General features: G+C 40.0%; 1 protein-coding gene across 1 annotated transcript in view; it reads right to left on the bottom strand.

Moving 5' to 3' along the window:
• The window catches only part of SEMA3E (semaphorin 3E), a 270,516-nt gene extending 250,049 nt beyond the window's left edge, over nt 1-20,467 (bottom strand). Inside the window, exon 1 of the mRNA XM_073619549.1 lies at nt 19,860-20,467. Within this exon, the coding sequence (XP_073475650.1) occupies nt 19,860-19,962 (103 nt within the window). The 5' untranslated portion in view covers nt 19,963-20,467. The remainder of the gene's footprint in view (nt 1-19,859) is intronic.
• Between the last annotated feature and the right edge of the window lie 3,167 nt (nt 20,468-23,634).

The raw sequence follows: 23,634 nt of genomic DNA, 5'->3' as shown, positions 1-23,634 counted from the left end.
GCTTACGTCAAAATAGAACTTCTAAAATGACAATGGGGGTTATTTACCAAAGGCAAATCCACTTTGCACTGCAAGTGCACTTGGAAGTAAAGTCATTGTAGATCCGAGGGGGATATGCAAGGAAAATAAAAAACAGCATTTTAGCTTGCACATGATTGGATAATAAAATCAGCAGAGCTTCCACTCATTTCAGATCTACCTCTTAGATTTAGCAGTGCAAAGTGGATTTGCCTTTCGTAAATAACCCCCAATGTCCATTTTTTGTTACGGATGCAGGATTCCTCAAATTTAAATTTAAATTTGATCACTGTTCTTATTATCTAACATGGTCACAGAAAAAATATGGCAGGCTACAGTTGAGTGTTCCTCTTCCTGCCTCCTCACTACCTCTTCACGAATATAGACAACTTGCTGAAGTCACATCCTAACGGAGACAGTGTGAACTTTAACCACTTCAATACAGGGCACTTATACACCTTCCTGCCCAGACCAATTTTCAGCTTTCAGTGCTGTCGCAGTTTGAATGACAATTGCACGGTCATACAACACTGTACCCAAACTAAATTTTTATCATTTTGTTCCCACAAATAGAGCTTTCTTTTGGTGGTATTCTCTTTAACTGATGGGCACTGATAAGGCGGCACTGACAGGCACTGATAAGGCAGCACCGATGAGGTGGCACCGATGAGCAGGCACTGACGGGCACTGACGATGGGCACTGATATGGGCACTGGTAGGCAGCACTGATGGGTGGCACTGATATGCAGCACTGATGGGCATTGACAGGCGGCACTGATGGGCACTCATGGGTGGCACTGGTGGGCACTGATGGGCACTGATAGGCGACACTGATGGGCACTGAAAGGCTGCAAAGATGGGTTCTTATGGGTGGCACTGATAGGCAGCACTGATGGGCACTGATAGACAGCACTGCTGGGCTTTGATGGGCACTGATACGTGGCACTGATGGGCACTGATACACGGCACTGATATGAGGCACTGATAGGCATCCCTGGTGGCACTGGCATTGGTAGGCATTGTGAGTGGGCACTGATTGGCAGCTGTCTGGGCATTTATTGGCAGCTGCCTGGGCACAGATTAGTATTTCCCTGGGGGTCTAGGGGGCTTTCCTGGTGGTCCAGTGTGGATGGCCATCCTGATGGTCCTTGGCGGCTTCCCTGGTGGTCCTGGCCGGCTTCCCTGGTGGTCCTGGGTGGGTTCCGAGGGGGGCTGTGCTGATAAACAATCAGCACAGACCCCCCTGTCAGGAGAGCAGCTGATCGGCTCTCCTCTACTCACGTCTGTCAGACGCGAGTGAGAAAAAGCCAATCACGGCTCTTCCTATTTACATCGTGATCAGCCGTGATTGGACACAGCTGATCACGTGGTAAAGAGTCTCTGTCAGAGACTCCTTACCTAGATCAGTGTTGCGGGCTGTCAGAATGCCACCCTGCAACAACGATCGCCGCAATGCACACCCCAGGGGCGCACAGAGGCTTAATATCCTGAGGACGTCAAATGACGCCCAGTCAGGATATTGAAACCACTTTGCAGCCATCATTTTGCTATATGGCAGGCGGCAAGTGGTTAAGTTATTTAAAGTATGTCTGATAGTTTGGCAGATCTTCTTAAATATCTGTTATTGTGAATCTATACTGTGGTTAACAAGTTTAGTAAACAAACAAACTAAAAAGCCACCCCAGAAGTAGTCATGCACCATTCCTCACCAGGAGCTGATCTCTATTACTCATATTTCTTACGTTTGTTTCATTCATGTGTGATTTATAATGAGGGCTGAACTTAGGTAACGGATCCCAATGAAATAGGACAGAATTGAGCCTGTGCTCATAAGGGTGAGTGCCATATTGGTGGATGAGGTTTGGGCAGGTCATCCTGATGGAATGCTGTCTACTCAGAATACAAATACATGTAAAACGAAATGGAAAAATCTCTGGCATGATACATGTGCTATTTATGTTTTTGTAGCACCTCAGTAAAAAAGTTAATTCTATATAAATTATTTTATTACCAATAGCTGTTGCACAATTCTCTCTTTTTTTCCTTTATTTGGGGTTGTTGTAGTCTTCAAGTATGTAGAAGAATTGGCTAATGAATCTTCATCATTTACATACTGTAAGGTCAACAGGTTTAACTGATATTGGCAGCTGTAAATCATACACAGTTCAGAAACACCCAGGAATAGTCCACAGTATCTCACAAAAGTGAGTACACCCCTCACATATTTGTAAATATTTTATTATATCTGTACAAAGCCCTCATCCATTAAAACTGTGTGTGTTTACTGCTGTGTTGAATAGACGTGCAGAAACCTACTTACAGTATCTCACAAAAGTGAGTACACCCCCTCACATTTTTGTAAATATTTTATTAGATCTTTTCATGTGACGACACTGAAGAAATGACACTTTGCTACAATGTAAAGTAGTGAGTGTACAGCTTGTATAACAGTATCAATTTGCTGTCCCCTCAAAATAACTCAACACACAGCTATTAATGTCTAAAGCGCTGGCAACAAAAGTGAGTACACCCCTGAGTGAAAATGTCCAAATTGGGCCCAATTATCCATTTTCCCTTCCCGTTGTCATGTGACTCGTTAGTGTTACAAGGTCTCAGGTGTGAATGGGGAGCAGGGGTGTTAAATTTGATGTTATCGCTCTCACTCTCTCATACTGGTCACTGGAAGTTCAACATGGCACCTCATGGCAAAGAACACTCTGAGGATCTGAAAAAAAGAATTGTTGCTCTACATAAAGTTGGCCTAGGCTATATGAAGATTGCCAAGACCCTGAAACTGATCTGCAGTATGGTGGCCAAGACCATACAGCAGTTTAACAAGACAGGTTCCACTCAGAACAGGCCTCACCATGGTTGACCAAAGAAGTTGAGTGCACATGCTCAGTGCCATATCCAGAGGCTGTCTTTGGAAAATAGATGTATATGTGCTGCCACCATTGCTGCAGAGGTTGAAGGGGTGGGGGGTCAGCCTGTCAGTGCTCAGACCATACGTCGCACACTGCATCAAATTGGTCTGCATGGTTGTCGTCCCAGAAGGGAGCTTCTTCTAAAGATGATGCAAAAGAAGCTGGCAAACAGTTTGCTGAAAAAATAGACTAAGGACATGGATTTCTGGAACCATGTCCTGTGGTCTGATGAAACTAAGATAAACTTATTTGGTTCAGATGGTGTCAAACAAAGACATGTGTGTCTTGCCTACAGTCAAGCATGTTGGTGGGAGTATCATGGTCTGGGGCATGAGTGCTACCGGCACTGGGGAGCTACAGTTCATCGAGGGAACCATGAATGCCAACATGTACTGTGACATACTGAAGCAGAGCATGATCCCCTCCCTTTGGAGACCGGGCCACAGGGCAGTATTCCAACATGATAATGACCCCAAACACACGTCCAAGATGACCAATGCCTTGCTAAAGAAGCTGAGGGTAAAGTTGATGGACTGGCCAAGCATGTCTCCTGACCTAACCCCAATTGACCATCTGTGAGGCATCCTCAAACTGAAGGTGGAGGAGCGCAAGGTCTCTAACATCCACCAGCTCCGTAATGTCTTCATGGAGGAGTGGAAGAGGACTCCAGTAGCAACCTGTGAAGCTCTGATGAACTCCATGCCCAAGATAGTTAAGGCAGTGCTGCAAAATAATGGTGGCCACACACAATATTGACACTTTGGGCCCAATTTGGACATTTTCACTTAGGGGTGTACTCACATTTGTTGCCAGTGGTTTAGACATTAATGGCTGTGTGTTGAGTTATTTTTGAGGGGAAAGCAAATTGATACTGTTATACAAGCTGTACACTTACTACTTTACATTGTAGCAAAGTGTTCTGTCAGCACTTAGCCCTTTCACATAGCAGCAGGCTGCCACAGCAGAGAGAGAAAAAGACAGAGCATCAGTCAGCTCACATATATAAGGACCAGTGCACAGCATAACCATAAGGTCTGACTACCAGAAAGTAAGTGGATGTGGTGTATCTGGACTTTGCAAAGGCATTTAATAGAGAACATATAAATGCTTAAATTAAACTGAGGCTGGTTGACATTGACAATACTGTATGTACCTGGACAGAAACTGGTTACATGAGTATGTTTAAAGGGTAGTGATAAATAGTGTATCTTCTGAATGGTCCTGGGGTCGCTTCTGTTTAACTTGTACATAACTGATAGGTTGGAAAAAAATATTTGTTCTCAGTGTTTGCAGATGAAACAAAGGGTAATAACTTCACAACAGTATATAGCAACTATACAGAAAGGCCTTGATAAAATAAAGGAATGGGCAACTATATGGCAAATGAAATTTAATACTGATAAATGTAAAGTAATGCACTTGGTGACTAAAAATAGGAATGCAAGTTACACACTAGAGAGAGAACCTCTTTGGGAATCCAGGATGGAAAAGGAAATGGGGGTCCTAGTAGCAATAGCATGCAATACCAAACTGCCACTAACAGACTACTAGCAGCATTAAAAAGGGTATTTAATCGAGATAGGACTATAATTCTACTACTGTACAAAACCCTGGTTCAGCCACATCTTGAGTATACTGTCCAGTTCTGGTCTCCGGTCCTTAGGAGGGGTGTGCTGGAACTGAAAAGAGTCCAGAGGAGGGCAACTAAGCTGATAAGGGGATTGGAGAACCTCAGTAATGAGGAATGACTGCAAACATTAAATTTATTCTCCCTGGAGAAGAGACATTTAAGTATCCTTCTCCCTGGAGAAGAGACATTTAAGAAGAGACATACAGTATTGTCAATGTCAACCAGCCTCAGTTTAATTTAAGCATTTATATGTTCTCTATTAAATGCCTTTGCAAAGTCCAGATACACCACATCAACTTACTTTCTGGTAGTCAGACCTTATGGTTATGCTGTGCACTGGTCCTTATATATGTGAGCTGACTGATGCTCTGTCTTTTTCTCTCTCTGCTGTGGCAGCCTGCTGCTATGTGAAAGGGCTAAGTGCTGACAGAATCATTGTATCATTGCAATTTACAAATATCTAAACGGTGACTCTAGCATAGGGAGAAAACTATTCAGTCTCAGGTCACTTAAGAAAAACATGTGGCCACACAATGTAGTTGGACAAGAAATGGTTTAACCTTAAACTATGTGGGGCTTTCTTTACTGTAAGAGCGGTAAGGATACGGAACTCTCTTCCACAGTTGGTGGTGTTAGCGGGTAGTGTCAATAATTTAAAACAACCTCTTAGATGGGTATCTTAGCATGTGCAATAAACAGGGATATGGGAAATGGTACTGACATAAACACCCACACCCACACAGGTTGAACTGGATGGACTGGTATCTTTAATCAACTTTACCAACTATGCAACTATGTTACAAAGTCTCTTAGCTCCAGGATCCAGAATAGGACTTATCAAGATTCCGATAAAATGTGCCTGTTTTTTTCACATCAGTCACTAACCATAGAGCCACTTACCATGTGTAGCTGAGAAACCTAGATTACACATGTACACTGTCCATAGTCCTGCCAGCCAGTGGTTCACAATACCTACACATACAGTCATATTCTGTCAAAGTATCACAAAGGGGACAGAAGCATTAGGCGACATGCAAGTGTTGAGACTTTTGTATAGTGTTGCTGTACAGTTTATTCTGACTGGTCTCCAAGGTTTCTTGCTTCCTCTGCTGTTGTGGTGCACTGTCCCTAAAAAAAAAGTTCATCCTCTTGAAAAAAGTGTGGCCCTCTATCAAGAACAAACATTACATCTGTTGGGGGCATTTTTCTAGTATAAGCTTTTTCCTTTTCAAAATCTGAGATTTCTCTGCATGATCTTCAAGGCTGACCTCTATGATGCTTTCCTGTGCTGTTCTGAATATCCCATGCTGCTAACAGAATCAGACCCATTGCAATAAACAAGACCCTAGAAAAAATATACTTTCCACTCAAGGATTTTATGACTATATGAGTGCCTTTGTAGATGTATGTAAAATGGAACTTCAATTAATATGTTCATCCCTAAAAGATACCAGAGAACTGTAGACCACATCATAGGAAAGGTAGAGCTGGCCCTAGAGCAGGTAAATAAATAGTGTCTCTCCAAACCATCCATGTTTGCTGGAATATGCTAATGAGAGAGATAAAACAACATGACATGATCTGGCTCCAAATAAAGACACATTCATAAAAATTAGAACGTTGATCTACCAGAAACCCATGAACTCCCCTCTAAAGGAATTTACTGAGGTAACTAATTAAGCCTGTAGAAAAAAAGAAAACATTTGATTCATTTATTTCACCTCAAATACCCTAAAAAAAAAAAAAAAAAAATTCTGTGAATTTTGTTTGCTACCAAACTTATGCTGAAAGCAACTACTGCATAGCAGTAATTAACTTCTACAAAATTAGTTCATACACATGAGCTTAGTTAATTACTGTGTAATTCAAAAAATGTTTACATGTATTATGTTGTAGTCAAAGACAAACTTGTTGATTAAAAATGGAATATGTTTTGTAGCAAATTTTGCATGAACAGTTAAAGCTGAACTATTGGCACAACCTTAGATATTACCTTGTATAAGTAGGGATGAAAATATCACTGCGGCTCATAGCCTATGCAGTGAGCAGAGCTGTGGGAGGAACCTAGCAGACTCAGTCAACGTGAGAGGGAGAATGCAAGACCAGTCAATGTGCACAAGGAAAGAGAGCAGCAATATCCAGTCTTTAAAGCCGTAGTAAAGGCTGAATAAAATGGCATAATGTGCCAGTATGCATGGGTGTCTAAAGAACTTTTTTCAGGGAGGGCATAATTTTAAGGTCACCCATTTTCCACCCCTTTTTGTCAATGTTATGAAGGGGAGGGGCTTAGTCATCATATAAAGCAACGGCATGCAAATGTTTGAGAAACCTGATGCAAAAGCTTAATAGAAGAATCAAGCTGCCATTGTATGATTAGCAATTTCTAATCTGTTTTTAACTCCCACCCTGCCCCGCCCCGCCCCTAAACATGTCCATATAAATTATCTCATGAAATTACACTGTTAAATGTTTTATACAGAATTGAGTTCCAAAAATAAATATTAATAACAACTTTAACAATATTAACATAAAGCATATCAGTGCCCATCAGTGCAACCTCATCAGTGCCCATCAGTGCAGCTTATGAGTGCAGCCCCATTAGTGCAGCTTATCAATTTGGCCTCATCAGTGGCCATCAGTGCAGCATATCAGTGGCCATCAGTGCAGCCTATCATTACCCATCAGTGCAGCATATCATTGCCCATCAGTGCAGCATATCAGTGGCCATCAGTTTAGCCTATCAGTGGCCATCAGTACAGCCTACCATTGGCCATCGGTGCAGCATATTATTGCCCATCAGTGCAGCGTATCAGTGCCCATCAGTACAGCGTATTATTGCCCATCAGTGCAGTGTATAATTTCCCATCAGTGCAGCATATCAGTGCTCACCAGTGCAGCCTATCAGTGCCCACCAGTGCAGCCTATCAGTGCCCACCAGTGCAGCGTATCATTTCCCATCAGTGCAAGGTATCATTGCCCATCAGTGCAGCGTATCATTGTCCATCAGTGCAGCATATCATTGCCCATCAATGCAGCCCATCATTGCCCATCAGTGCAGTTATTCATTGCCCATCCCCATCATTGCAGTGTATCATTGTCCATCAGTGCAACATATCATTGCCCATCAGTGCAGCGTATCAGTGCCCATCAGTGCAGTGTTTCTTTGCCTATCAGTGCAGCGTATCAGTGCCCATCATTGCAGCATACCATTGCCCATCAGTGCAGGGTATCATTGCCCATCCATGCAGCATATCATTGCCCATCAGTGCAGCGTATTATTGCCCATCAGTGCAGCAAATCATTGCCCAGCAATGCAGTGTATCATTGCCCATCAGTGCAGCATGCCATTGCTCATCAGTGCAGCGTATCATTGCCCATTGGTGCAGCTTATCATTGCCCTTCAGTGCAGCATATCATTGCCCATACGTGCAGCATATCATTGGCCATCAGGGCAGCATATCAGTATCCATCAATGCAGCCTATCATAGCCCATACGTGCAGCCTCATTACTGTCCAGCAATGCATTAGGGAGGAATCAGGAGGATCTGCCAGCCAGATGACATGGAGCGAGGATCTCCCGCTGAGACACGGCTTCTATGTGAATAGCCGCCACTGTCAAACAAAGTCCAGCCTCCTAGACTGGCTACTCTAATAGACAGCACACTGGTCCAATGCTGTCTAAGAGACGGGACTTTGTTTGACAGCGGTGGCTATTCATATACAAGCTGCGTCTCAGCGGCAGAGCCCCACTCTGTATCACCTGGCTGCCTGATCCTTCTGACAGCCTTTTGTACAGGACATCAGACTGGCCCGGAGGCAGGGAGCCCCCTCCAGGCTGCTCTGATGCCTGCACAATTTCTGACAGAAGCGATCAGCCAGGAAACTGTCAGCTCAGTCCGCCCCTGCTCCACACTCACCCTCAGCTAATTTCCACTGGCTAAATGTCAGCAAGCAAGTGGAAATTTTGAGGGCTGCGTGTGTAGACACCTTGCTCCGAGGGGGGCACTTGCCCCCATGCGGATGCCCATGCTAGTATGCACTGCATACTAGCATATTATGAAAGATCTCCAGCAGTGTATTGTAACTGCTGACAGAGCTTTCATCTTGACCCAGTCTTCCTTCCAGGTTCGTGAACCCTTGTCGATTGAGTGGCTGAGCCAAGGTGATGTTACTCCTGTGCATGCTCATGGGAGCCACGATCTCGGCACAGCACTGTGAATAGATGGCATATTCAGTATGCTGTCCATTCAAAGTGCAGCGGCATGCTCCGATAACATCACTGGCTGAAAAAAATAGTTTCTGGGGTTGATTTACTAAAACTGGAGAGTGTAAAATCTGGTGTAGCTCTGCATGATAGCAAATGAGCTTCTAACCAGCTTCAATTAAACTTTGACAAAAAAGTAAGCTGATTTTTATACAGCGCTCCACCAGATTTTGCACTTTGCAGTTTTAGTAAATCAACGTCAATATCTTCTAAACAGTGCACGTTTAGGAGATATCCTTTGTACCTACAGGTTAGCTTTATTATAAGCTTACCTGTAGGTATACATCACCCAGCGGTGTTTACTACCACTTTAATACAGGAATCTCCTGCAGATGTTTCACTCTGGAAGACTGCTATCCCAGAGTTCAACATTAAACATTGTGTCAAGGCAAAATAGAAAACAGATATCTAAAAAAAATGCATATTTTCCTATGTTTTATCCAATTAACCCCTGGTTCATGTCTATGCAGTTTGCTTTTGATCCATTTCTGCAGTCCATTTTGTGGTGCATTTTCCAATTTTTCACACGCTTTTTTGACACATTTTTCATGTGTTTGCATTCTTTATCCTTTTTTAGCCAATTTGGTGTTGGGCAGATTAAAAAACTCAAAATGCAAATCTCAGTAAAAATGAGGTAAAATCACAGCAAAGAAAGCACTGCATGCTTTTCTGTAGCTTCTCCATTGAAGTCTATTGAACCAAGAATGCACCATTTTGCATTTAAAAAAGTCCCTGACCTTTTCCAAATATGGAGTGGCTGAAAAAAGCATAGATGTGAAGTGTCCCATAGGAAACCATGTTAAATGGACTGTAGCACGTTTATGCAAAAAGCACTAAAAACAAATAGGTTTGAAACAGGCCTAAAGATCCTGAAAAAACCTAAAAAAACACGTTTACCTGTTAAAAATATACTCAGCTCTAAAATTTCCAGTTGTGGACTAAAAGCACACAGCATTTTTTTTAACTAGGTGCTGTCAACCTTGCCCATTGTCTTTTGCAAAACTATCATCTGATTGACCCAGGATTTTCAGTGGTGCTTCCATTGTCAGCGTTCTGAGCTCTATGTGTATTCTAATGGGGATCCGCTAGAGATCACAGAGTACAGAAATACTGCGTTCTAAATGTATCATCGTCCATTTCAACTGGATTCTTGATAGCAATTCATGGAAAGCTTGCATTTTTTTTCTGTTTTACATTGGCCATCATTTCTACAATCCTGAATAAAATCGGTCCACACCTGAACTGTCCTCCCAGCACTCCTAAGCATTCTTAATATCATTTTCTGTTACAGATTTGAACAGTTTTACTATTTTGACAACATTTTTCTACCTAAACAGCTTGAAGATATTTTTGTGTGCACTGACCCATATACTCAAATTAGCTAGCAGCAATTCAATCTGTTGCACCACAAGGAGAAGTCACACAGTGCTTGGCTAGCATTAAATCTACTAAATAAGACTATTACCTGTATTGATTTTATCTATGTAATGCTGAGTTTAAATATTAGGTTCATGTCACCTTAATAACTGAGACCTATGTATCACTTCCTAACTGAAATGAAAAAGTCACAAATCAGGAAATTGAGAGGACAAAATTAATTGAAAATGACCGATACACATAAAGAATTGGAGCACGGCAGTAGTATGAAAGCTTAGATAACTGAACAGATGCATATGAGCAGAATAATGCCAGTATGTTTTGTTTGGCACCAACTGTGGCACCTATTTTGCTTTACCACAGCAGATGTCATTGCTATTATTTTCAGTTTTCACATGAGCAGAAGGTAACAACAACTCTTCTTCTGACTAGAGCGGAAGCACACACTATCAGTGCAGAGACTCTAAATCTGTAAGACAAAGTCAACTACAAGGAACGTGTGTACCAGGTGGAATGTGACACACAAATATAAACACAATTACTGAAATAAATCTAGTTGTTTTGGTATAAAATAACTAGAAATAACTAGAAATAACTAAAAATTAGTGAGATAAATGTCATGCAAAAGGTATTTTAGAAATTCAGATAACATGGTACGTATACAGTACCTTTGCATCGCTAAATCTATTTTGTACTTAAATTATATTTGATGTTTAATTTAGTGTAATCTAGCCATTTTAGGCTGGGCAGAGGCCTATGAGAAGCCATCTTCTTAAGTAGAGGCGCTCTTGGGTGGGACTGTTAGCATTCAGTGGCAATAAGTAAGCAGTTTTATGGGGTTTTATAATCAAAAGAAATATTGCGCTCAGAGATCTATATAGCAGCCATCACATCTATAGACATGTATTGATATCACTGGAATATAATATTTAGTGCAGCGCATGAAGTAAGTACAAGTGCAAACAAATGTAAATATAAACAGTAAAAAAAATATAGAATGTGATCTGAAGTAATGACACCACATTGATTGGTCAAAAATACAAACAGTATATAATATACAGTCCATAATCTTAACATCATGGTGATAAAATCAGAAATCCTCTTCAAAGTGTAGATGGCTATGTATCATCCTTGAAATACTCAGTTCTCTTGTGAACCATCACTATAGAAAGAGGGCAATCTGTGCTTACCAGATAGAGTTGACTCCCTTACAGGTAAGGAGTCAATCATGCTATATATGCCTGTGATATCCAAATCCGCAAGAGGACATCTCTCCTCTGAAGATGGTCATAAAAATAGCAACACTCCAATCCAGGCACATGTATAGAATTATAAATTGGTCATGGCTCAGCCTCAACAACTGCATGACTGTCCATGCACCCTGTCCATCGAGCCTGGCAGAAGGCTGGTCCTGAGGGTAGGGCACACAGACAGGGATGCGGTTGGTACTTACTTTAAGTGCTGCATTAAATATTATATTCCAGTTTTATGGGGTTAGCTTGGTGATAAAAATTAAGTTAGAGCAGTATTAAACCCAAAAGCAAACATTTATTATATTGCAGCTTACCAATTCTTAGATATGATGGCTGTATTAGGGTTCACACCTATGCGATTTGGATGCGGGTTTGCCCACATCCAATTCACATAGCAAGAGAATGTGACCAGCTCTCTATAAAGCTGGTTCACAACATATCTCTGTTGTGGCTGCAGAGCACACTGCACAGAAATGCTGTGTGTCTTTGGCTCTATTTCAGGGCCTAATTCAGGCAAATATTCAGCCCTGATTTATCCCTGAACCTGAGAATGGGGATGCACAGTGTTCCTGTGTGATCCGCAGCCAGTTCCAGTGTGAACCAAGCTTTATGCCGCGTACACACGACCGGACTTTCCGGCAGAAAAGGTCCGACGGAACAAATCCGTCGGACATTCCGATCGTGTGTGAGCTTCATAGGACCTTTTCTGTCGAAAAATCTGATGGACCTTAGAAATAGAACATGTTTCAAATCCTTCTGATGGACTTGATTCCTAACGAAAAAACGTTCGTCTGTATGCTAGTCCGACGGACCGAAAAAGATGCAAGGGCAGCTATTGGCTACTGGCTATTGAACTTCTTTTTCTAGTCCGGACGTACGTCATCATGTTCGAAACGATCGGACTTTGGTGGGATCGTGTGTAGGCAAGTCTGTTTCAGTGGAACTCCATCGAAACTCCATCGAAAAGTCCTTTGGAGTTCAGTCTGACGAGAAGTCCTCTCGTATTTAAGCGGCATTAGTTTCCTTTTTTGAGGCTTTCTTTCTAATATTTTCATCTGGTAATCCAACCTGCAAATCTTTTGTTTTTCACAGTACAAACTCTCCAGCATAAGGTAACAGTTTATATGGATAAGACAAACCACTTAACATTGGCAGTACTGATTAGAATGATCAGCTTTTACTTATTCGTGCACACCCTTTATCCCAAAAGGAAATATCAGTTTGCTATAACTGATTATAACGTGTGAGCTGGGGTTTTTGGCTTTATTTTGTTAGTGGCTCTTAATCTTCTAATACATTTAACACTACCCTCCCCCCCCCCAGACTGACAACGCTGCTGTCTGCTGTGCCTTCTCTGCTCATTCCTCCAGAGTTGTATGTGACTAATAAATGAGAGTGTTACTAGCAATATTACAAGTTAAAAATGCATAAAAAAGAAAACAGATGCAGCCACCACATCTAATGGTTGGTAAGCTGCAAAATATTACATTTTTGGTTTTGTGTTTAATACCGCTTTAAGGTTTAGTTAATGGTAAAACATAGGCTCAATGGCTGGGGGTTAATATAAAAGTGGACCTTTCAGTAACTTTAAAAGTCTGCATGTATACATTCTTGCCATTTACCAATATACAGCAACAGCATAATTTTTCAGAAAAGCTCCAAGATCTCTCGTTTAAAAAAATAAATCTTTGTGCACCAGTCAGTGACTTTGCCTAGCTTAAGATGCTGTCATAATTTTGTTGAAGGCAGGATGAAGCATTTCCTCAGTCTTCTCTCCCCCAGTGTGTATACTGCAACGTTGTAACTTTGTAGCAACTCACAAGATGAGAGGCTGCAGCAGGGGACTATTCTGTGTTAGACATTTGTGAACACACCCAAGAACTGCACAGGGACCGGGATTTACATGATTGTGTTACTTTTGAGCCAGAGTCTCAGTCCAGAAGGTAGATGACCCAGGATAATGTGTGAATGTCTCTCTCTCTCCAAGTCATCGAATCAAAGGATGCTTTGTATTAATTTAGAAAATTAACAGCATTCTCTAAATGGTCCCCATGCTGAGCTGCTGACCTCCTCTATTCAGGTTATGCATCAGATAGGCCGCTCAGCATGGGACCTGGAAGCAAATGGAGATCACGGAAGGAGCGGTGTCTACTTCAGTGACTTTCATCTTTCAGGAATGGTATATACATAGTTACATTGGTCTAGACTGATTGCTAGACCAATGCAACTATGTAAAAATATATCATGCCTGGAATTCTTCTTTAATATAAAAATCAATTATAAGCAAACTTGGGCTTTCTTGTATTTGATGAAAATTGGAAAGCTGCATGTGTCTTTGTGTTTAAGTTTTTCTTCATACCCTCTTACCTTTTTTGCAGAGTTATCCTCAACAAACATACACACTCAATGAACCCAGCATTGTTTTGCTGTGATCCACGACTCCTGTTGCCTGGTCTGGGACCACCATCTTCCTTTGGTACATCATTGGGAGCTGGCTGTGTCTTCCAGGTTCTTGCAGCCAGCCCCCAATGACACACCACCAAGACCATCCTAGGATACAAGTCAATGATATAACTGGGGGTTGCGGAAGCAGCGATATGTCATTCTTATATAGATGAGAATGAATTCAGGGGAGCTGCTGGATTTAAAATGAAAGAAAGAGTAAATAAGAAAGAATATGGATTTTTAAAATTGTGGTGGGGGGAGGGTTGTAATGGTGAAAAAACTATTTTTTTGTGTGAAGGTTCACTTTAAAGCAGTAGTAAACTCTTGCATAAAAAAAATCTCCCTCCAAGTTAAGGGCATAATGTGCTAGTATGCATCGCATACTAGCACACTATGAAAGACTTATCTTAAAATAAAGCCCTCCAGCCTCCACCGCTAACAGGGCTTCCAACTTTACCTGGTCTTTCTTCTGGGTTCGTGGGCTCTGGTTATTTGAATGGGTGAGCCGTGATGACATCACTCTCGTGTATGCGCACGGGAGTCAAGGCCACAGCTCAGTGCTCTGAAGGGATAGTATGAATATGCCATCCATTCAGAGCGCATGCATCGGTTAATATTTAGGAGGCATATCTTGTACCTACAGATAAGCTTTATAAGTTTACCTGTAGGTACAAGTGTTCAGGTGGTGTTTACTACTGCTTTAAGCTGCAGTAACAGTGTGGTTTTATGTGCACAGAAGCTGCAGCTTTGAGCAGAGATTTTTGTTTTTAATATACTATATACTACTACAGGAGTCTATACTACCCCTGTATTTAATCTGGCTTATAACTAAAGTTGTGCCAGAATAAAGTTGCTGGAAAAGATGTATCTGAGTCCTATTTTAAGTCGGTTAGTCAAAACAGTTAGTTTGAAAGCCCAACTCAGCCAAACCACTTAATATAGAGGGTCTCCAAACTTTGCAGTAGGAGTGTCACATTTTATATATACGAATACTTTCAGGCCTAAAAAAATCCACATCAGGGTCCCTATCAGAGTCCCTCTTACACCAAAAGTGGAGACCATAGTCAGACTCTGCTAACCTTAATCCTCAATCAGTGCTTATTAAAGTGGTTCTAAAGCCTTAAGGTTTTTTTTTTACCTTAATGCATTCTATGCATTAAGGTAAAAAAAAAAAAACCTTTTGTGCTGCAGGATCCCCCAGCCCTCTCTTTTTCTTATCTGAGCCAGATCTGATCCAGCGATGTGCACAAGTGCCTCCTTCCTCAATTGGCAGATTGATTGCAGTGGAAGCCATTGGCTCACACTGCTGTCAATCAATCACTGTGATGAAGGAGCGGGGGTGGGGCTGAGCTGCCCATTCTGTGTCAATAGACGCAGAATGGGCAGCTCGGGAGTGAGCCTGCATGGGTGCCTCCATGGAAAGCAGCTTTCCATGGGAGCACTGGCCAAAGACCGAAGAGGAGACTTGAGAGCCGGTGGGAGACCCCAGAAGAGCAAGATCAGGGCTGCTCTGTGCAAAACCTTTGTATAGAACAGGTAATTATAACATGGGGGCAGATACAATCTTGTAGCAGGCAAGATGTGGTCCATGGGCCATAGTTTTAAGACCCCTGATTTATGGCATAGAAAAGCATCTTTTGGATTTTTATTGCTGTCTGTGTTTCCACTGGTATGATTTCTCCATCTCTTTCTGTCAGAATTGGAATGATGAGAAATTTCACAAAAGGGACACAGACAAATCCCCATTATTAGTAAAGTGAAGAAGTGATACAAAGTCTGACAATCATTTTTTTGTGTGGACATTGTGCCAAAGTAAGGCAAAATCTTCCCAGCAGAGTTGTGCAGTTGCACAATATCTCCCCAGGAGAGCTAGAAATATTGTCCTCTACTCCAGTCAAAACTAAAATAACATTTTGGCTGATATTAAGTGTTAAATTTGTTAGCCATTTTGCTTTCAGTCAACTTTTTATGGTAATATTCAACAGGATGCTGTTGGAACAGCAGAGTGTTGTTAAAACCTAAATTACAGCTGGAAAAAGTTTGTGAATCATGAGTACACACACAAAAAGCCCAAGCAGCCTGGAGCTAATTGTTTGTTATTCTATACTGCTAACATGATGTGTGCATTTGTGCATGTGTTGAAACTTATTTTCTATCAAGGACAAATGTATAATATAGTGCTTCTGTCATCACTGTCATAAAAACTGTACTGCTTTTAAAACTGCCTATAATATAGTGGGTCAATGTAATAGCTTTTCCTTAATTAGGAGCATGCTTATTTCAAATCCAAAATAGGAACAACATAGGCTGCCAGTGAACACAAATAATTCATTGAAGAGTACAAGCTGGCTTTTCTTCAGAACCAAAAGCAAAAATTATCCAACTTTATACCACAGCTTCCGCAAGACTTAAAAAAGCTTAATTTTTTTCCTAAGATACATTAAACAGTTTTCACTTAAAGTGTATGAAATGTTATTTTAAAAGGAAGCAGTTTGAACAAAGATGATTTGTATTTCACACCATTGATCTCAGATTTTAAGTTACTGTAGTCAGGTAAGTGAGACATTGTTACCCCAATTAGGTAATGATGTAGAAAGATTTGGAATGCCATGTACTTTTCATCCTGACAGTTAGAAATATATGAAAGAAAGCACTCACTAATAGTATGCCATTACATAGAACAAGGCAAAAAGTTTTCTTAGGATAAATGGCCATTTAAAGGGCATAATGAAAAGCTGGAAAATGTGTGTAGAGTGGCAACAGAGTGGCATCCAGTTAGCTGAATGTTGAAAGGTTGAACTTTAAAAATAAAAAAGAGGATGTTTTAAAGTTAAGCCTTGCTGAACTTGCTGAAAGTTGTACACTCCTTTAAGTTTTCCCATATACAAGATGAGAATTTTTGGAAAATTAATTTAGCTCCTTATTCACATGTTTTGAACCTCTGTGTCAAATTATCAAATCGCTCATAGTTACATAGTTACATAGTTAGTCAGGTTGAAAAAAAACACAAGTCCATCTAGTTCAACCATAAAAAATAAAATAAATAAATAAATAAATAAATAATAAAAAAAATTTCATACAATATCATACAATCCCATATGCCCAATCCTATACTCACAGTTGATCATCACTATTTAACGGAATCAAAGGGCAGATGCACATGGCTTTTAAAGGCAGTTAATAAAAATTTAAGTGTGGGGGGGGGGGGGGGGTAAGGCTGGATTCACACCTCTGCATTTTTAGTGCTTTTTGCATTTTGCAGATTTAGACTACAGTCCATTTAACATTGTTTCCTATGGAACACGTTCTTTAGTGAAAATCTGAAAAATGCAAAAAGCACTACAAATGCATAGGTGTGAATCCAGCCTTAGAACCGATTTCCATTTTTTATTGGTGTTTCTGAATCTCAGAATTTGTACTCTTATACAGTATGTGCATAATTTTTTTTACTGTACACATATGAAAAGGCATACAAAAGTAGCAAACATAACATTGCAAATGTATGTTGTATAATGTATAATCAATAATATTTTAGCATTCATGTTCAGGAGCAGCCAAAGCACATTTTATTGCAAGAGATACAGTCAAAACATCTGCTTTAGTTACTTCTAAATAGCTTAATCTGACACCTCATTTACATACAAAGTAAAGACCCATCTTGGTTAATCAATTCAAAGCTACAATGTTGAGCAAAAATAAAAAATGTGAGGATTTAGTACCTTCAGGCAAAGACTAAATTGTGTAAAGACACACACACAAGATCAATGTGTAGTACAAAAGAACAATGAATGCTGGAGACTCCTGAATTAATTTCTAGTTCAGTAATAATAGACACTTCTCTAGTAGATTGTTATAGGCTATAGCACCTTTATACTATATCATTTTCTGTCATATAATTTCTTCTCTGCTTCTTCATTATTCGTTGAGTAAGAGGTCTGTATCGTAGTCATTGTACTTGTAGGAGAATAGTAAAGTATTCTGTTAAACTCTGTACCCAGACATAATTTTTTCTGAACCGCCTAGGCTTAAAACATGGAGGAATCTTTATGTTATGATTATAGAGCTTTTAGAGATTAATTTGTGACATGTATAAGTAGCAGGTGTCCACATCACAAGTTACCCATTGGCTAATGACACTAGGTACCCATTTCAATGGTATGCAAACAACTGGAAAAAGGAACTGGGGTGGCTAGTAGGCAGGTGGGTTATAGTGTTTTGTCTGGTCTTCTGTTTAGAGATGAATAGTCCTCATCCAGAACTACCCATTACTGCCATAAAAGCATAAATATGGGAATGGTTAGAAACACATGGAGTACTGAATGTGCAGAAGGGCTACAGGGGGCCTTATCTCTTCATTGTGGAAAATGTGTTCCCTACAAGTATGACTGGCTTAATAAAAGTTGATAACAGCTTAGAATGCATAAACTTCCACCTTGGAAAATATGTCCAGTCTACTTCACACATATCACCTGAACTATACCATAATCTGTACATGATATTCATCTGCTTAACATGGAAAAATCTTTAACCTAGTTCAGATTTAGCAGCAGCTGTGTAGCATGAGTGCCTACTGAACAATTTATTCAATTTATATCTAATGAGGTAGACCATCTTATTACAGTACTAGTTATTTGTTGAGCTATAGAAGATTGCACAATCAGATTGTAATGTGTATGGCCAGCTTTAGCGAATTGTTCTACTGTATATACAAATTAGTCTATTATGACTTTTTAAAGCGAAAGATTAGCATGCCATCATTAAGTGATTCTTTTGATGTCCTGAAACAGTGACTATACAGTTAAAATTCAAAAGCATGTAAATAATATTACAAATCTTGCTATGAACAGTAATAAAAATGCTGGCAAAAGACAGCCCCCTCTTAATTTAATGAAAAGTTTCATACAATAATATCACTATAACGTGTGTGTAATATCAGTGTTAACATTCTCCAAGGTTGACAAGAATACAGCACTACCCTGGTTATAAAGGAGTTAAAGCTGCAAACGTAATCATACATTTCAGCCCTGAAGTAACAAGTGAAGATAGCGAATGAAGATGAAACAGGCAGCTGGATTGCATTGAATGGGTTTTGTTTAGCTTTTTATGGCCAGGTGTTTTGCTATACCTGTCACATAACATAAAAGATCTCAACTGTTTTGTTGTTGCTTGTAATCCTGTCAGCCTTGAAGCAGTCTGTTGCACATCACAGACTTCTGACCTTTTAAGCACATAGAAGCGAATGAATATCTAATTACAACAGTGCATTTCCTTTCATTAACAGGTTCAGTGCAGTAATTACACACAGCACACACATAAGATGCATTAGGCTTCATATGCTTCTTTTAGTACCAAGGTGAGATAGCACATCAATATTATTCTTCATATTCTCAAAAGAATAGGTGCTAATTGTCCCTGGTTGCCCAGGAAAAGTTGTCCTTGGAATCATGCTTCATTTTTAGTACCAAATACCCACACTATATACTGTAGGTCTCTTTTTATGTTTAGTGAAAAAAACAGAGAAAAATCACAAAAAGGTGAACCAAACAAACAATGATTCTGTTTTTTTTTTTTTTTTTTAAAGCAAGTTAATTTCAATGAAATTTAAAAATGATAGTTACATGGCAAAAAAAAAAAAAATCTTATCCCTTATGTACAGCTTCATGAATTCAGCCTGTAATAATAATAATAAAAAAGCATATTTATACTCCAACTTTCTATATGTAATGGTTAATCATTTTTTAAAAAGCATACTTATATTGCATTTTTTAATTGTTAAATTATTTTAATGATACAAATGTAATAATGTGATTAATAAAGTAATAAAATTAAACTAAGCAAAAGGAGCTTCACACAGTTAAATAAATATGACTTAAGCAAGTTGTCTTGTAATGCTATACTTCCAGCTGTCAGATTAGTTAATGTTAATAAAAAATGTGCCTGAATCTTACCTTTAAAAGACAATCGTAGCCGTGGTTGTGTTGTGTCAATTGTCAGAGAGCCAGACATGTGAATTCCAAAAAGAAGTAAAGCTTTAATCAGGTAAAGTGCCATGCTGGTCAAAGTCAGTTCTAAGTAGTTCTCCTTGGTATGTACTTCTGCTTTCTGCTAGAGTTTAGAGAATAGCTCTCTTTTCAGTGACTTCAATATCTCCCCGAGGAATCCCCTCTCTTCCTAGTACACATTTCCTATTTGTCATGCTTCATTACAATGTGTAACATAGAGTGGTCTCCTGCCAAGACATTTGTTTACAGACTGCCTTGTCATTCCTAAGCCTTGCCCAGTGCTGTGCTGTCTCGCAGTCCTGTGCTCAGTATTGCCAGGCAGTCGGAGAATCCATCTGAAGAGAGACCATTCAAATAAAAGAAAAAACTCCTCCTTGCTGCTGCTTCACCCTGTTAGAAATGTCTTCCTTGCTGGGATTTGCCAGAGTGTTCCTTTAATTCACCTTTTATAATTAGATGCTAAATGTATTTTTTTTAAAGCACTGTTAGATCTTAGCAGGGATGCTGGTTTGGGCTGTCAGCCGCTTTCTCTAGCAAGAGAGCAGTGGAGGATGAGGGAATAGACTTCACTACTCAATTGCCAGGCAACTCCTACTCACCGCACAGTAGCTATTTGTGTCATTGCCCAATTACCATTTTTGAAATGTGCCTTTCATGTGTCTGAATAGACTGTGCTTTTAATGATTGATTGGAAGAAAATCAAGCCATATGGTTGTCATAAATTTTTAACACAGTAAAGTATCTTAAAAACAAAGTATGATTTTTATATCATAAATGGGATTTTAGTTCTGAAAGATCTACAAAAATATTTTGCCTTTCACTGCATTTTATTCTGTAAAGTAGAAAAAAAGAAAGAAAAAAATGCAGGTTGGCAGAAAAAGCACTTCTACTTACCTGATCCCCCATGTGCACAGGCTCACCTCATGCTGCTGGACCAGTACCAGGCTCTTCTCACCTTCATTGTGGTGGTAGTGTATATTTAACCACTTGCTGCCCACATAACGCATGTGTGTGGCAGCAAAGAGGATGGGCTTTAATGCCAACATGACACACATATGCATTCATGGGTGGCAGAGCTTTCTGTGCTGAGAACATGCTCACAGTGCCTTTCCAGCACAGTGACTGAGCTTTCAAGGACAGATCTTGGTCCATACTAATGATCAGGAGTCCATGGGACTGGCTCCCGATCATGTGAGCACTGTGTTGCAGCCAATCCCAGTGGTCGTGTAATCGGCTAATACTTCCTACTACTTTTTGTTTTCCCTGGAGGTCAGATTGAGGGAGTAGTTACCCCATTTTAAGCCTGGTGATTGGACAATGAAGGATCAGCAACATTTTAACTAATCAACTCTGCTAATTCTGTACTATCCTACTTTCAGTGTGTTTTCTATCAGCACATGTTGCTTGCAGATAACACTGATTAGCTAAAAGTTCTGCCCCTCCCACTCCAGTATAAGTGATTCTGTGCAGGGGATGTCAGGAGGCTCATAAGAGAATAGGTTCAGCCATTTATGTTATTTCTATGAACATATAGCATATTTTTTTAAAGAATACTTAACTGGTGATCTTTCAATATCTGCTCGGAGGTCAACTTTAGGGATTATTTGTATTCCAAGACAGATTGCCTCAAACAGATTAAAGCTTCCTTTTTTCCTTTAAGTTGTAGGAATAAATAAGTTGTAACATGACAGCTAATACTGAAATGTAAAATGTACTAATATTGTTGGACTGGTATACATTCTGATGGGTTTACAGTGAAAAGTCCAGCAAATGCTAAATACAATACATAGATAATACAAATAATGTAGCATACATATGAATCGTTAAGTTGCTCAATACTGAAAGCACTCAACACCTTTTTTTCACAGCTGGGTCTGCATCTGGAAATCTGAGACACGGTGAATATAAGGCAAGTATGGTATACTCTGTGTTTTGTATTTATATTGTCTAAGTCTGGCACTGCATCCATATAATTAACGGGCACCTCCAATACTGTCAATGGGGATGAGCCAAAACTGTCAACTGATATCAGGTCACCAGGCTAAACATCCACCCAGCAATCACTTGTGATAAAGGGTTGGGGATGCTAATTACATCAATGACCTAATATGGCCACATGGCCATATTTTGTCAATGACATTGTGCATGAAAAATGCACCGTGTATGTTATTTCTGCTTTACAAATTGAAGAACATTACTACAAGCATTCCACAATGCACTGACATTTAACAAATGCTCTATGCCCTGTAGTGTGTTTATTGCAGAAAACACTTATGCAAGCTGAAGAAAGCTGTCACATGACTTTAAACAAGTCTTCCTCCTCCCGCTAAACTTTATTTTTTCCGATTCATTTAAATAAACGGGGCTTTGTTTGCTTTAGAGCCCAGGAATAAAGTGGAAAGCACATTTATAAAGTCCACTGCACCATTATATAAATGTATAAGAACAGATTTTAAAAGAAAGGCATCAGTATTTCTGTGAATAGGTCATACCATTGCTTTATAAATTGTTTGGTAAATGAGCCATTTAATATTGAAGTCATGTAGTGCTTTACCTTTTCAGCATGGAGGCTAACAAGCAAGGTAGCTCTAAGAAAGTATTAAGCCTAATACACACTAATAGTTTTTTTTTTTAATTCAAGGGCGGAACAAAAAAAACCTGACAGCTAAGGAGGAGCCGCTATACTAACTATTCAATGTTAGTACAACGATCTCCTGTGCTGTTCTATTGTGTTCTGACAGGGGGACGGCCAGAACACTCTGGTCAGCGCTTTCAGCCATTGGCTGTGAGCATTGATATCGGGAGCCGATTGACAGACCTTTTTTCAGTCATGCCCTTTTGACAGGAAGCCGGCCGAACGGTTGGCTTCTGTCTAACGACTGCAGTCCACACGGGTCAAGTGTTGGCCAGTTTCTATTGAACCTGCCAATGCCACTCGACATTCAGCCTGTGTTTACTAGGCTTTAGTCATGGTGATTGTAAAAAGTTTGCCTCACCTAAAGACTTTTTCTCCAGATAAGGTTTCAGCATTCTTTGAAGAACTATATGTATGATATCATTATGATGGATCAGTTATGGTCTTCTTTACATTTGCATGTAGCTTTAAAGTAACTTTTGTCACTTTAAAGCTAAATTTAAGGCAGATATATAACACAAACTAATGAAGCTTTGTAATTATTATTACATCATTATATGGATGTGTTTAAAAGCAAGCAGGTCCTGTATAACAGAGATAGAGTGTAAGAGGAAGAAGGAACCCAAGAAAACAACCCATACATGTCCTGAATGTGAGCATGCTGACAGGAGGAGCAATCAAGGTGACAGAGAGATCTCATCACTGTGTTGCTTCTCCTTTCTCTGTCCAGTAACAAGCATGGTTTCCAAGAAAATTAACTGAATGATGCTGCCCAGCAGACAAAGCAGGGCAAACTCTGGTTTGTTGGTAAATTATGCAGAAAATGCTGTTTTTGTTATTTTGTCTTTAAATATGGGGCAGCACAGTAGCTTAGTGGTTAGCACGCCTACCTTGCGGAACAAAGGTCCTCGATTTGAACCCCAACCAGGATACAATCTCATGGAGTTTGCATGTTTTCCCTATGATTGCAATAGGTTCCTCTAGTTACTACTTTCACACTTTCAAAGACATACTACTAGGTTAATTGGCTCCTACCTAAATTGATTCTAGTATGTGTATGTATGTATGTGAGGTAGGCACCTTGTA

The sequence above is a fragment of the Aquarana catesbeiana genome, linkage group LG03 (assembly GCF_042186555.1).
Source record: "Aquarana catesbeiana isolate 2022-GZ linkage group LG03, ASM4218655v1, whole genome shotgun sequence".
In the NCBI taxonomy this organism is placed as follows: Eukaryota; Metazoa; Chordata; class Amphibia; order Anura; family Ranidae; genus Aquarana; species Aquarana catesbeiana.
Note: the sequence above shows the minus strand (reverse complement) of the source record. Positions and strands in the feature narration are given on the sequence as shown.